At 35.7% G+C, this 13,648-nt stretch overlaps 1 protein-coding gene across 2 annotated transcripts in view; it reads left to right on the forward strand.

The window, feature by feature from the left end:
- Nucleotides 1–10,114, forward strand: part of LOC115849784 (eukaryotic translation initiation factor 2 subunit 3-like) — a 34,631-nt gene extending 24,517 nt beyond the window's left edge. The window contains exon 12 of one of the 2 annotated variants that reach the window (XM_070044762.1): nt 4,795–4,921. In XM_070044762.1, coding sequence (XP_069900863.1) covers nt 4,795–4,879 — 85 coding nt within the window. In that variant the 3' untranslated portion in view covers nt 4,880–4,921. Of the gene's footprint in view, nt 1–4,794; nt 4,922–9,667 lie in introns of those variants that run through there. The other variant, XM_030851404.3, reaches the window with a different exon arrangement.
- The last annotated feature ends 3,534 nt before the right edge of the window (nt 10,115–13,648 follow it).

Consider the following 13,648-nt stretch of genomic DNA (forward strand, 5'->3'; position numbering starts at 1 on the left):
GTTTCTGATACAAGTACAGCTAACTTCTAGGGCTCGTACAGGTAACAAGTGAGCAAAAGGCCCCAAAACAAAAAATTAAGTAAAAGAAAATAGTAACAGATGAAGGATATTTTTACTTGTGATGGTAGCAATGGTGATAATAATTTGGATTCTAAACATCCAAGATAAAATTTCACCTAGATGGGCTTCTTTATTACTTTGCTGTTAAATGATACAACGTAAGTCTAAAACACTGTAGATTTTAGTACTAGGAGTAAAAAAAGTAAAGTTAAGAAGTTTATATACTCTCATCAACCTACCTCTCACTCTACACTCAGAGTGGCAGTTTTAAAAATGCTTGTTCATATGTGTGCCTACTCTATAGTTAATATTTCTGTTCTTTTACAGAAAATGATCGTATTAGCTAAAGAACTTTAGACATCTGTTTATGCAGATGTATTAATTGAATGTCCTTTCACTGTTCAGAGAACACAGTCTTCAAAGTAAATCTTCCTGGAAAAATGTGCTTTGTAGAATGGAAAACTAAATGTACTTCATGTAGAATTTTGAAGTATCGAGAGGAGGGAAGAGTTGAGTAATGTTTGTAAATGAAATAATTATTTAGACAAGTCAGGTTAAGTTTGCTCTTTTTTCTAGTTGAGGATTTTCATCTATTAGTATGAATTTTTCTTTTTTTCAGTTAATTTTTTAAATTAGGCATGCTGACTTAGAATGAACTGAAGAAGTATTCTCTCTTCAACATTTTGGATGAATTTGTGCAGAACTGATATTTTTGCTAAAGTGAAGGAAGTCAGTCAAAGCCATAAAATCCATCTGAGTTCTTTTTTTTTCATATTTATGGAAATATTTTTACCTGCAATTTATTTTTTTAAAAATTATTTATTTATTTTTGGCTGCGTTGTGTCTTCATTGCTGTGTGCAGGCTTTCTCTAGTTGTGGCGAGTGGGGGCTGTTCTTCCTTGCAGTGCGCGGGCTTCATTGTGGTGGCTACTCTTGTTGGGGAGCACGGGCTCTAGGCATGCAGGCTTCAGTAGTTGTGACACACAGGCTTTAGTAGTTGTGGCACACAGGCTCAGTAGTTGTGGCACATGGGCTTAGTTGCTCGACGGCATGTGGGATCTTCCCAGACCGGGGCTTGAACCCGTGTCCCCTGCATTGGCAGGCAGATTCTTAACCACTGTGCCACCAGGGAAGCCCTTACCTGCAATTTAAATTCCTTTCTTTAGTGTAAGCTATTCATGAGTGAGTTACGGTAGTTTCTGTCTCAAAAATTTGTTCATTTCATGTAAGTTCTGGATTTTTTGGTAGAAGTTACTCATGAGATTCCATTATCTTCTGGCTACACTTGAGTCTGTAGTGTTATAACTAGTTTCATCCCTGATACTGGTAATTTGAGCCTTTTTTTTTTTTCCTACTCAGCTAGACTAAAGGTTTATGAATTTATTCATCTTATCAAAGAACCAGCTTTGGCTTTTTTCTTTATTGTTTTCCTTTTTCAGTGTTCATCTCTGCACTTAAAAAATATTTTATCCATTTCCTTTTTCTAAATCTGATTTACTCTTCTCTTTTCCTCAGTTGGAAGCTTAGTTTTCTCCCTAACACACCGTTTAGTATTATACATTTCCCTCTATGTACTAATTAAGTTACATCCCACAAATGTGAAAAGTTCTATTTTCATATTTAATTTATATAAAATTTTTCCTTTGTAACTTTCTCTTTGATCCATGAGTATTTAGAAGTATTTGATTAGTTCTCAAATATTTGGGATTTTTCCAGATATCTTTCTGTTACCGGTATCTAATTTAATTTCCTTGTAGCTCAAGAAAGTACATTTTGTTTTTATTTTTAAACTTCGTTAAGGTTTGTTTTGTGGCCTAGAATATGGTATATTTTGAATATTTTATATGCGCTTGAAAAGTACATGTTTAGTGCTGTTAGACAGGAATGCTTTTGATGGAGGGTGGAGGGAATAAAAAGTGCTCACTGAACTGAGAAGGCATCCTGAGAACTAAAAATGAGACAAGACAGCTTCATATAATTAATGGTTCAGTTTATTACAGGGTAACCTAGCGGGTGGGACCTGAATCAGACAGTGGTCCATAAACATTTGCAGCTGCACTCTACACTATCGAGGGGCCATTAGGACAGTTTTATAGTTAATCTAGGGTATCGGGGTACATGCTTAGAAACAGGATGTGCAACCCTAAGTCAAGGTTTACAGTTGGGTAACTAGTCTGGTGTGTGCTGGGAATATGTCAGCAAAGGTCTTCATCATTGTATCCAAGCCATTGTAAACAATATCAATTAACTAAAGCCCCTGACAACAGAAGTGATTTACTGAACCATACTGGGTAGGTTGAGCGAAAGACAGGGGTAATGGTATGGGCCTAAGATGGTATCACTTCTACTAAAAACCTTAATACTTCTTTAACTGTCAATTAGGTCAAAATGACAGTGCTTCATAGGTCTGTATCCTTACAGATATTTTACCTACTTGTTTATTAGTTTTTGAGAGGAATATTGAAGTCTCCAGTTCTATTTGTATATTTGTGTCTCTCCTTTAATACCTATGAAGCTTTTTAAAGATAACTTTATTGAAATACAGTTAACATACCATATAGTTCACCCATTTAAATTATACAAAACAGTGGTGTTTTAGTGTATTCACACCTATGTGAACAGTCACCACAATCAATTTTAGAGCATTTCCGTACCTCAAATATACTGTATTCTTTAGTATTACCCACCATTCCTCTCTCTGTATATCATGCACCCTTGACAAGCCCTAAACACCATTAATTTACTTTCTGTCTGTAGATTTCCCTGCTTTGGACATTTCATGTGAATGGAATCATAATCTGGTCTTTTGTGCATCTTCACATAGCATGTTTCCATCCTTTGTTGCTGTTATAGCATGGACCTTCATCTATACGATTTCATTTTTTATGGGCAAACATTCCATTGTATGAGTGTACCACGCTGTGTTATCCATTTGCCAGTTGATAGACACTTGGTTTCCACTTTTTGACTTATAAATAATGATGCTATAAGCATTCATGTACATGTCTTTGAATGGATATATGTTTTAATTTCTGTTGGGTATACACCAAGAAGTGGAACTGCTTGATCATATAATTATGTTTAATCATTTGAGGAACTGAGATTTTTTTCCAAAGTACCTGTGCCATTTTACATTTCCACCAGTGATATATGAGAATTCTGATTTCCATACCCTCATCACACTTTTTCATACTTCACTGTTTTATTCTACTGATCCTGGTAAGTGAGAAGTGATAGCTTATTGTGGTCCTGACTTGAATCATACGACTGAAGATTATTTGCTCTTTTTTTTTAATTGATTAATTCGTCTTGCTGAGTTGTAAGAGTTATTTATATACTCTGGATACAAGTGCTTTATCAGGTGTCATTTGCAATATTTTCTCTTATGGGTTGATTTCATTGTTTTGATAGTGTCCTTAGAAGCATATTTTTTCCTTTTTTTCTTCCAGTGTTATTGAGATATAATTGGTATACAGCACTGTGTAAGTTTAACATGTACAGCTTAATGATTTGACTTACATATACCATGTAATGTTTACCACAAGAAGTTCAGTGAATATTCATCATCTCTTATAGATACAAAATTAAAGAAATAGAAAAAACATTTTTCCTTGTGATGAAAACTCAACAACTTTCTTGTATAACATACAGCAATTTTAATTATTTTTATCATTTTGTGCATTTCATCCCTAGTACTTATTTATCTTAAAAATGTTTGTACCTTTTGACCACCTTCAATGAGTTCTTGCTCCTCCCACCCCATCTCTGGTAACCAAAAATCTGCTGTCTTTTTCTGTGACTTTGTTTTTTTTGTTGTTGGTTGGTTTATTTTTGAAATATAATTGACCTACAATATTGTGTTAGTTCCTGTTAGACAACATAGTGATTCGATACTTGTATACAAGTCCATTCTTTCTCCATTGTATAGTCCTGGATTTTTTGTTCAATAGAAGTAAAATAGAGTTTTGTATATTGATCTTGTATTCTGCAACTTGGTGAACTCATATATGAATTCTAATAGATTTTTTAGTGGATTCCTTAAGATTTTCTAACTATAAGATCATGTCATCTTCTAATAAAGTTTTACTTCTTCCTTTCCAGTATGGATGCCTTTTTTCTTGTCTGATTTCTAGAACTTTCTCTTGCCTAGCCACCTAGAAATTCCAGTACAATTTTGAATAGTGGTGAGAGTAAATATTATTTTCTTACACTTAAGAGAACATTATCCAGTATTTTGCCATTAAGTATAATGATTTTGTTGTCTTTTGGTGGGTGTTCTTTATCAAATTTGGGAAGTTCCTTTTTATTCTTTGCTGAGTGTTTCTATTGTGAAAAGGTTTGCATTTTATGTTTTTTTCTGCATCTGTTCAGTTCATCATGTGACTTTTGCTGTTTATTCTGTTGATATTATATATTATATTGATTGAATTAAGATTATATAGTTGACCCTTGAACAACATGGGTTTGGACTGTGCAGATTCACTTATATGCAGATTTTTATCAATAAATATATAGTCAGCCCTCCATATTCACAGGTTTTGAAACCCATGGATGCAGAGGGCTGATTGTACTACATCATTTCTGTAAGGGACTTAAGCACCCAAGATTTGGGAATATGCAGGGGCTCCTGGAACCAGTCCCCCTTTGATACTGAGGTATCACTATTCATTTTCTGCAGCTATCATATAAAGTACCACAGATGAGGTATCTTAACAGAAATTTATTCCCTCATAGGTATGGAGGCCAGAAGTCTGAAATCATGCGTTGGCAGATTTGGTTTCTTCTAAGGCCTCTGCTTGGCTTGCAGAGGGCCACATGATGCTTTCTCCTCAGATCTTTCCTCTGTGTGTGTACCTCCCCGATATCTCTTTATTTTTGTAAATTTCCTCTTATAAGAACACTACACTGGTTTAGGGCCCACCCAATGACCTCGATTTGCTTTAATTGCCTCCTTAAAGGCCTGTCTCCAAATTCAGTACTATTCTGCGTTTGGGGGATGGGGACACAATTTACCCCAGAACAATGTGGTATGTTGTATTGATTAAATGTCATATTTTGATTCATATTTTGAGGTATTGATTTGTCATTTTCTTGTGATATCTTTGGCTTTCTTGTTACTGTAATGCTGGTATTGTGCTATGAATTTTGAACTGTTTCCTACTCATTTTTTGGTAAAAGTTTAAGGAGGGTTTGTGTAATGTTCCCATTTTCATTTGTTGTAGTCGTGAGCTCTGTTTTTTTGTCAGTCTGCCTAAAGTTTTGTCAATTTTATTATCTTTTCAAGAACCAACTTTTGATTTCATTGCTTTTCTCTGTTGTTTCTTCTCTACTGTTACTTTCTTTGTGCTACCAGCTTTTGGAACCTCTGCCTTTTTTATTCCCTAAGGTGTAAAGTTAGATTATTGATTTGAGACTTTTTTTAAAATTTAGGCTTTTACCGCTGTAAATTTCCCCTGATCCCTAGCAACCAGTGATCTTCTCTTTGTCTCCATACTTTTGCCTTTTCCAGTGTGTCTTAGAGTTGGAATCACACAGAATGTATCCTTTTCAGATTGACTTCTTTTACTTAGTGCTTCTATTTAACTTTCCTCCATGTCTTTTCATGGCTTGGTAGTTCATTTCACTGTAGCACTGAATAATATTCCATTGTCTGGGTGTACCACAGTTTATACTAAAGTATGCTTATATAAAGATTATCCCTATTCTGTTGTCTGTTGCTTTCTGAAAGTGTACTTTTTTTTTTTTTTTTTTTTTTTTTTTTGCGGTACACGGGCCTCTCACTGTTGCGGCCCCTCCCGCCGCGGAGCACAGGCTCCGGACGCGCAGGCTCAGCGGCCATCGGCTCACGGGGCCCAGCCGCTCCGCGGCATGTGGGATCTTCCCAGACCGGGGCACGAACCCGTGTCCCCTGCATCGGCAGGCAGACTCTCAACCGCTGCGCCACCAGGGAAGCCCTGAAAGTGTACTTTTATAAATACAAATTCTTTTATGAAAATTAAAAGAAGAAATAAATTAGACAAGAGTCATTGTTTTTTCAAAAGATGTCATACCTTTTCAAGAGCTCTTATGGCAAGAACTGTTAACTTTTAATCATACAACGTAAGTCTGTATTACATGGTTTATATATTATATAGACCGATGCTACTGGAACTATGATTTTTGGAGGGATGTAATCTATGAACAGTTTTTTGACCCATCTATGACAAGATAGTACAAAAATTGAGACTAAGAGCTTAGAAACTTTTATAGCTATTGACGAAGTATTTTTCCTGTCTGAATCTAATTCCCTTCACTTTTAATTTATTATTATAATATTTTACAAAAGCATCAGCCTACAGTAGGTTGGTAAATTAAAAATTAAAGGTAATTCTTTACTGCAGAAAACTTGAGCAGCACTGATAAAGGGTACATTCTCTGGCTTCAAGTGGTATCATTTGATATGAATAATTGGTAAAAACATAGCAATGTCCTGACCCTGGTATCAAAATTTAAGAATACACCAAAATACTTAACTAGTTAGAGAAGAAACAAAAATGAAAATAATGAACTAGTTAGAACCAACAGTTAAAAAAAAAAAGTGGGATTTATCAAAATTTCTGTTTTAAAGCTGAGATTGATCAAAGTTTCTGTTTTAAAGCTGAAGTGCTTGGATAAAGAACTAATAATTTAGTATGCAAGTGATGTACCTCTATTAAAAACACTGCCAAATATGTTAATAAATACACAGTTTAGATAGGTAGAAATGAAGAACTCTGTTTTTCCCTCATAAATCGATTCATGATTGGGGAATAGTTAAAGGTTGATAAGCAGCCATGCTAAACTTAATATCAGCTTTTTAATTTACATCTCCAGGACAGCTGTAAAAAAAGCTATCACACATCAGCCATCAGAAAGTGTGAAAGAGACCAAGGGTCTGTGCATGCAATTATTTGAAAGGCAAGACCCTGAAAAGACACATAATAGCTTGTTCTGCATTCTATTAGAACTTTGTTTTGTGATGATGAATCAGATAGTATCTTAAGAGACTGGGAAATGTGACTTTTACTTGCAAAGCCATGTGTCCAACTACAATTCTGTTAAAATTATAGATAAAATTGTGGAGAGAAAAGATGTTGGACAATTAGCAGTCTTCTATAAATGACAAAAGATAAATGCATAGAAAAGAGTGAAAAGAAAATATAAAACAAATTTATAAAAGACAGCCAAGAAAAATAATCAAGGATACTAAACATTAATATTTTAAAAGAATGTAAAAAATTGACTAATTGCTTGCATCACTGACTGGTAAATATAGAATTCATAAAGAATAATAGTCATAAAAGAGAAAATGATATATTTGATAAAGATTGAAAAACATGTATATTTTGAATCACTTTATAAATATACATTTTAAAATTCACAAATAGGCCATTTAAAAATAAAATCTGTAGGGCTTCCCTGGTGGCACAGTGGTTATGAATCCACCTGCCAATGCAGAGGACATGGGTTTGAGCCCTGGTCCAGGAATATCCCACGTGCCGCAGAGCAACTAGGCCCGTGTGCCACAACTACTGAACCCGTGCCTCTGTGCTCCACAACAAGAGAAGCCACCGCAATGAGAAGCCCATGCACCGCAACAGAGAGTAGCCCCTGCTCCCCGCAACTAAAGAAAGCCTGCATGCAGCAATGAAGACCTAATGTAGCCAAAAATAAATTTATTTAAAAAAATAAAATATATGGAGTTCCTAATGGAATCAAGAAATGAAAATGAAATAAAAATTGATGAATCCTCTACCACAAATACATGCACACAAAGTAGGCTTTATAGCAGAACTTTGCCCAGCTTATAAGAAAACAGTATCTTGTCCTAAATATTCAGATAGTAATTTAAAAGGGAATTACACCCAACCCATGTAAGAAGTTAACCTTTGAGATAACCTTGTTATCAAAATGAGACCTTACACATGAAAAGACAATTAACCAACCATTACTTAAAAACACGAACATGAAAATAGTAGGTGACTTCATTGGAGCAATCAAAGAGTTATGACTGAGTAGAATTCATCATAGCGAAAGGAATAGCTTAACTTTAGTAAAAACTTATAGCAGATCTATATGAACAGAGTAAAGGAGGGAAAGTATGATAATTCAACATTCATTCGTAATAAAAAATTCTTAGCAAGATAGGAATAGAGAGAAATTTCTTTGTTGTGATGTTTAGCTGCCAAAAACTTGTGAAACGTTAGCTACCAGATACATTGTGAAACGTTCACAATGGTAAAACTTTAGGAGTTTGCTCATTCTATACAATTCTAATTTCATTTCTTTCATATAAAGTAATACTTGTTTTAAAATACACTTTAGAAACCAACTCATTCCTAACAGTAACATAAAAAGATAACTGAGCAGTAAGCCTAAATAAAGATCTTGGTGATTTTTATGAAAAGAAATTGGAAAGTATGTTTAAAATATATGTAAGAAAGGCAGTTTGGAATGATAGATCAAATTCACTTGTGGAAAGGCTCAATTAAGTCTATAATTGTATTACTGCAGTATAAATTCCGTTAGCATATCTTGTGATGTTTGAAATTTTAAATTTTAGATTTATGTTTCCATTTCTAGGACTAAGGAGAACCATTTTGAAAGCAGAGATTAAAACTGGGGGGCGGAGAGATAGGGAAGCGATTAACCTAACAAAATAAAAACTTATAAAAAAGCTACAGTAATTTTTATTTATTTTATTTTTTTTTTGTGGTACGCACGCCTCTCACTGTTGTGGCCTCTCCCGTTGCGGAGCACAGGCTCCGGATGCGCAGGCTCAGCGGCCATGGCTCACGGGCCCAGTTGCTCCGAGGCATGTGGGATCTTCCCGGACCGGGGCACGAACCCGTGTCCCCTGCATCGGCAGGCGGACTCTCAACCACTGCGCCACCAGGGAAGCCCTACAGTAATTTTTAAAGTATGGCTTTTATGTAGGGACAAATGAATATATCAGTATACCAGAGGAGAAGCATAGCGACATTTTCATGCAACTATAAATACATACTACTGTGATAGAGTTGGCACCACACATAGTGAAAGGGTATAGTATTCAACAAATGATGCTGAAGCAAGTGGCTTTCCATATAGAAAGAAATGAAAATAAAGTCTTCATGTACACAAATGGATTAAAGAATTAAGTGACAATAAAATTTACTAGAAGATAAAGGAGTTACTATTTAGAGTCCTGGGAAAACTTTGGATTTCTTAAACATGACTTAAAAAAAGGAAACAATGTAAGTTGAAAGTGATTTGATTATATGATAGTTAAAGATTGCACAATCCACCATAAGCCAGTTGACTTTCAAAAGTTTGACCTTTACGTATAGTAAGAGAAATTTTATATAGGCATATCTGAGAGATACCATGGGTTTAATTCCTGGCAACTGCAATAAAGCAAATCAAATTTTTTTAGTGTCCCAGTGCATATAAATAAGTTATGTTTACACTATACTGTTGTCTGTTAAGTGTGCAAATAACATTATATCTAAAAAACCCCAATATACATACCTTAATTTAAAAATAATTTATAACTAAAAAATGCTAGCCATCGCCTGAGCCTTCAGTGAATTATAATCTTTTTTTGCAGTGGATAATATCGAAGATCAGTGATCACAAAGTTTGAAATATTCAAGAATTACCAAAATGTGACAGAGACATGAAGTAAGTAAATGCTGTTGCAAAAATGGCACCAATATAGACTTTGCCAGTACAGAGGTGCCACACACCTTCAATTCATAGAAATATCAATGTGTGCAAAGAGCAAAATTACGAGATATGTATTCCTGTATATATTTTAACCTGTTAGATACCTTCAAAAGTATGAAATAAAGCAAGAACTTTGTAAAATCATCTGCTACTTGCAATGTGCTTTGATGCCTTCTGGTACACATAAAGAATGCAACACCCTAGATCTGTGGTTCTTTACTTTGCTACTCATTAATACAATCTGATGGAGCTTTTGAAAAATAAACATAGTCTGAAGTTCCACCCAGATGAAATTAGACTATCTGGAAATTGAATTATGGACAGGTGATTCTGATTTCAATTTGAAAAACTCTGTTAGACCAAGTAGAAGACAAGTGGCTGTGGGATCTACTGTCATGGTTTGCTTTGGGATTACGGGAATTCACAGGGAACAGAACTTTTAGTGTTAAAACTGGAAAGTCCTGAAAATACGGAGGAACTTGGTTTCCATAAAAGGAAGAAGATATTTGTAACATACATAGCAACAAGGGTTTAACATTCGTAATGTATAAAATATTACTACAAATAATAAAGAAAAGAGCAACACGAGAGAGAAAAAAGTATAAAGTTTATGCTAAAGTAATGTCCAGAAGAGTGAAACTAAGTAGCTAATGAAAATAAAAAGATTACCAGATTAAAACAACAGTGTTAGTATTTCATGCTTATCAGATTGACATTTAAAAATTTTTAAAAATATGAGCACATCAAGAATTGGCCAATAGTGTTTAGGATTCCAGGCTTTCACAAAAGGATTGGCTGAGGAGTGGGGGGGGTATAAATTAGGAATTTGGGATTAATACATACACACTACTAAATATAAAACAGATAAACAACAAGGACCTACTGTATAGCACAGGGAACTCTACTCAATACTCTGTAATAACCTGTAATGGAAGAAAATCTGAAAAAGAATGTATAATGTGTATGTGTACATATGTATATGTATGTATATAAGCATATACATAATGTATATTTATGTATAACTGGATCACTTTGCTGGAGACCTGAAACATTGTAAATAAACTGTACTTCAATTTAAAAAATCAAATTAAAAAAAAGAATTTGGGACTTCCCTGGCGGTTAGGACTCCATGCTTCCACTACAGGGGACATGGGTTTGGTCCCTGGTCAGGGAACTAAGATCCCACAAGCTGTGCAGCACAGCCAAAAAAAAAAAAAAAATTGGCTATTGGCCAAAGAGGCCACCAATGAGACCAGTATAGCCATGACTATAACTCTGCTCAACCCCTTAATCTTCTACACCAAATATACCATCCTGTCCAACCTGGCCACACCCTGCAACTGCCCACTGCCCCTGTAAGATGATTAGAACATGCCTAGTGTGCCCAGCTACTCGACCTCCAAGGCTCAAGCTTAGCATTGTTGAAGAAACTGTGAGAACCTTTATTGACAGAGGAGAGTCCCCCTTCTGCGTCCCCCTGTAAAAATGTGAACCTCATCGCTCCAAAAAAGAACTAAAAGAACTGTTCAAGAAGTAAAGAATTAGGAACCATCATATTCTACAAAAGAGAATGAATATTAGTGTTGTCATTAGTATGGTACAAATGTGCCAAATCCAGCAATTTTACCTCTTTGTACTCCAAGAGAAGGTCTTATAAATGTGGTCAAAGAGGGTCTTAAAATATGTACTAATATTTTTCAGTGTCTTTGGTGTTTGGGCCATTTTTCTGTATTATCTGTGCTTGTTAAACTTGATTCTTGTCCGTAGAAATTAGGGCTCTGGAATATGCATCTCTACCAGCATGTTTCCCTTGACAGTTTGAGAACTATTGCTGTTCTCTTAAATATAAGTGGTCTGCTTTTGCTTATTTAGTTATGCTGGTTGTTTTTTTTGTTTTGTTTTTTTTGCGGTACGCGGGCCTCTCACTGTTGTGGCCTCTCTCGTTGTGGAGCACAGGCTCCGGACGCGCAGGCTCAACTGTCACGGCTTACAGGCCCAGCCGCTCTGCGGCATGTGGGATCTTCTCGGACCGGGGCACGAACCTGTGTCCCCTGCATCGGCAGGGGAACTTTCAACCACTGAGCCACCAGGGAAGCCCAATGGTGGTGGTTTTGAAAATATATGTTATGATGTGGGTCCACAGAAGAGTGAAGAAGGCAGCAACCAGTATTGGTAATATTTGCGTCTCTGCAAGAATTCTTTCAAATACGAAGGTAAGAAAAAAATTGATAAATAAAGCAGGTCATTTGTCTTGTCAAATTTCCTACCATCTGGATTTCGTGAATTAATCCCTATGAATCATCATACCCCCATGGTTTTGGCTTCTTTGAACCCTTGTATTTATTGGTAAATAGTTAAATCTACAGGGTTGATCGTATTGAGGTTTGATTTTAGGGTGAGGTGATGAAGGACAAATTACTACATAGGTGGTATTGTGTATAGTCATCACGAGGCAAATATCTAATTGTTCCTCTTTTTTTAAGCAGCCATTGATGATCATTGGTTAGATTAAGGTGAAATATCTACTTCAGTCCTTCTTAATGTATTAGTTGGAATACCTCTGTAAAGACAGAATTTCCTCTTTCATTGTAGGAATGGCTTATAATCATGCATTTTTCAAATAACATGTTCTCTAGCATTTTCCAAATGAATCTTTTTTTGTTTTTTAACATCTTTATTGGAGTATAATTGCTTTACCATGGTGTGTTAGTTTCTGCTTTATAACAAAGTAAATCAGTTATACATATACATATGTTCCCATATCTCTTCCCTCTTGCGTCTCCCTCCCACCCTCCCTATGCCACCCCTGTAGGTGGTCACAGAGCACCAAGCTGATCTCCCATTGCTATGAGGCTGCTTCCCACTAGCTATTAGTTTTACATTTGGTAGTGTATATATGTCCATGCCACTCTCTCACTTTGTCCCAGCTTACCCTTCCCCCTCCCCGTGTCCTCAAGTCCATTCTCTAGTAAGTCTGAGTCTTTATTCCATCCTGCCCCTAGGTTCTTCATGAACTTTTTTTTTTTTAGATTCCACATATAAGTGTTAGCATACAGTATTTGTTTTTCTCTTTCTGACTGACTTCACTCTGTATGACAGTCTCTAGGTCCATCCACCTCACTACAAATAACTCAACTTCGTTTCTTTTATGGCTGAGTAATATTCCATTGTATATATGTGCCACATCTTCTTTATCCATTCATCTGTCGATGGACACTTAGGTTGCTTCCATGTCCTGTTGTAAATAGAACTGCAGTGAATTTTGTGATACATGACTCTTTTTGAATTATGGTTTTCTCAGGGTATATGCCCAGTAGTGGGATTGCTTGGTCGTATGGTAGTTCTGTTTTTAGCTTTTTAAAAAGGAACCTCCATACTGTTCTCCATAGTGGCTGTATCAGTTTACATTCCCACCAACAATGCAAGAGGGTTCCCTTTTCTCCACACTGTCTCCAGCATTTATTGTTTGTAGATTTTTGATGATGGCAGTTCTGACTGGTGTGAGGTGATATCTCATTGTAGTTTTGACTTGCATTTCTCTAATGATTAATGATGTTGAGCATTCTTTCATATGTTTGTTGGCAATCTGTATATCTTCTTTGGAGAAATGTCTAATTAGGTGTTCTGCCCGTTTTTGGATTGGGTTGTTTGTTTTTCTGATATTGAGCTGCGTGAGCTGCTTGTGAATCTGGGAGATTAATCCTTTGTCAGTTGCTTCATTTGCAAATATTTTCTCCCATTCTGAGGGTTGTCTTTTCATCTTGTTTATGGTTTCCTTTGCTGTTAGAAAGCTTTTGTTTCATTAGGTCCCGTTTGTTTATTTTTGTTTTTATTTCCATTTCTCTAGGAGGTCGGTCAAAAA

Source organism: Globicephala melas, chromosome Y (genome assembly GCF_963455315.2).
Source record: "Globicephala melas chromosome Y, mGloMel1.2, whole genome shotgun sequence".
Classification (NCBI taxonomy): domain Eukaryota; kingdom Metazoa; phylum Chordata; class Mammalia; order Artiodactyla; family Delphinidae; genus Globicephala; species Globicephala melas.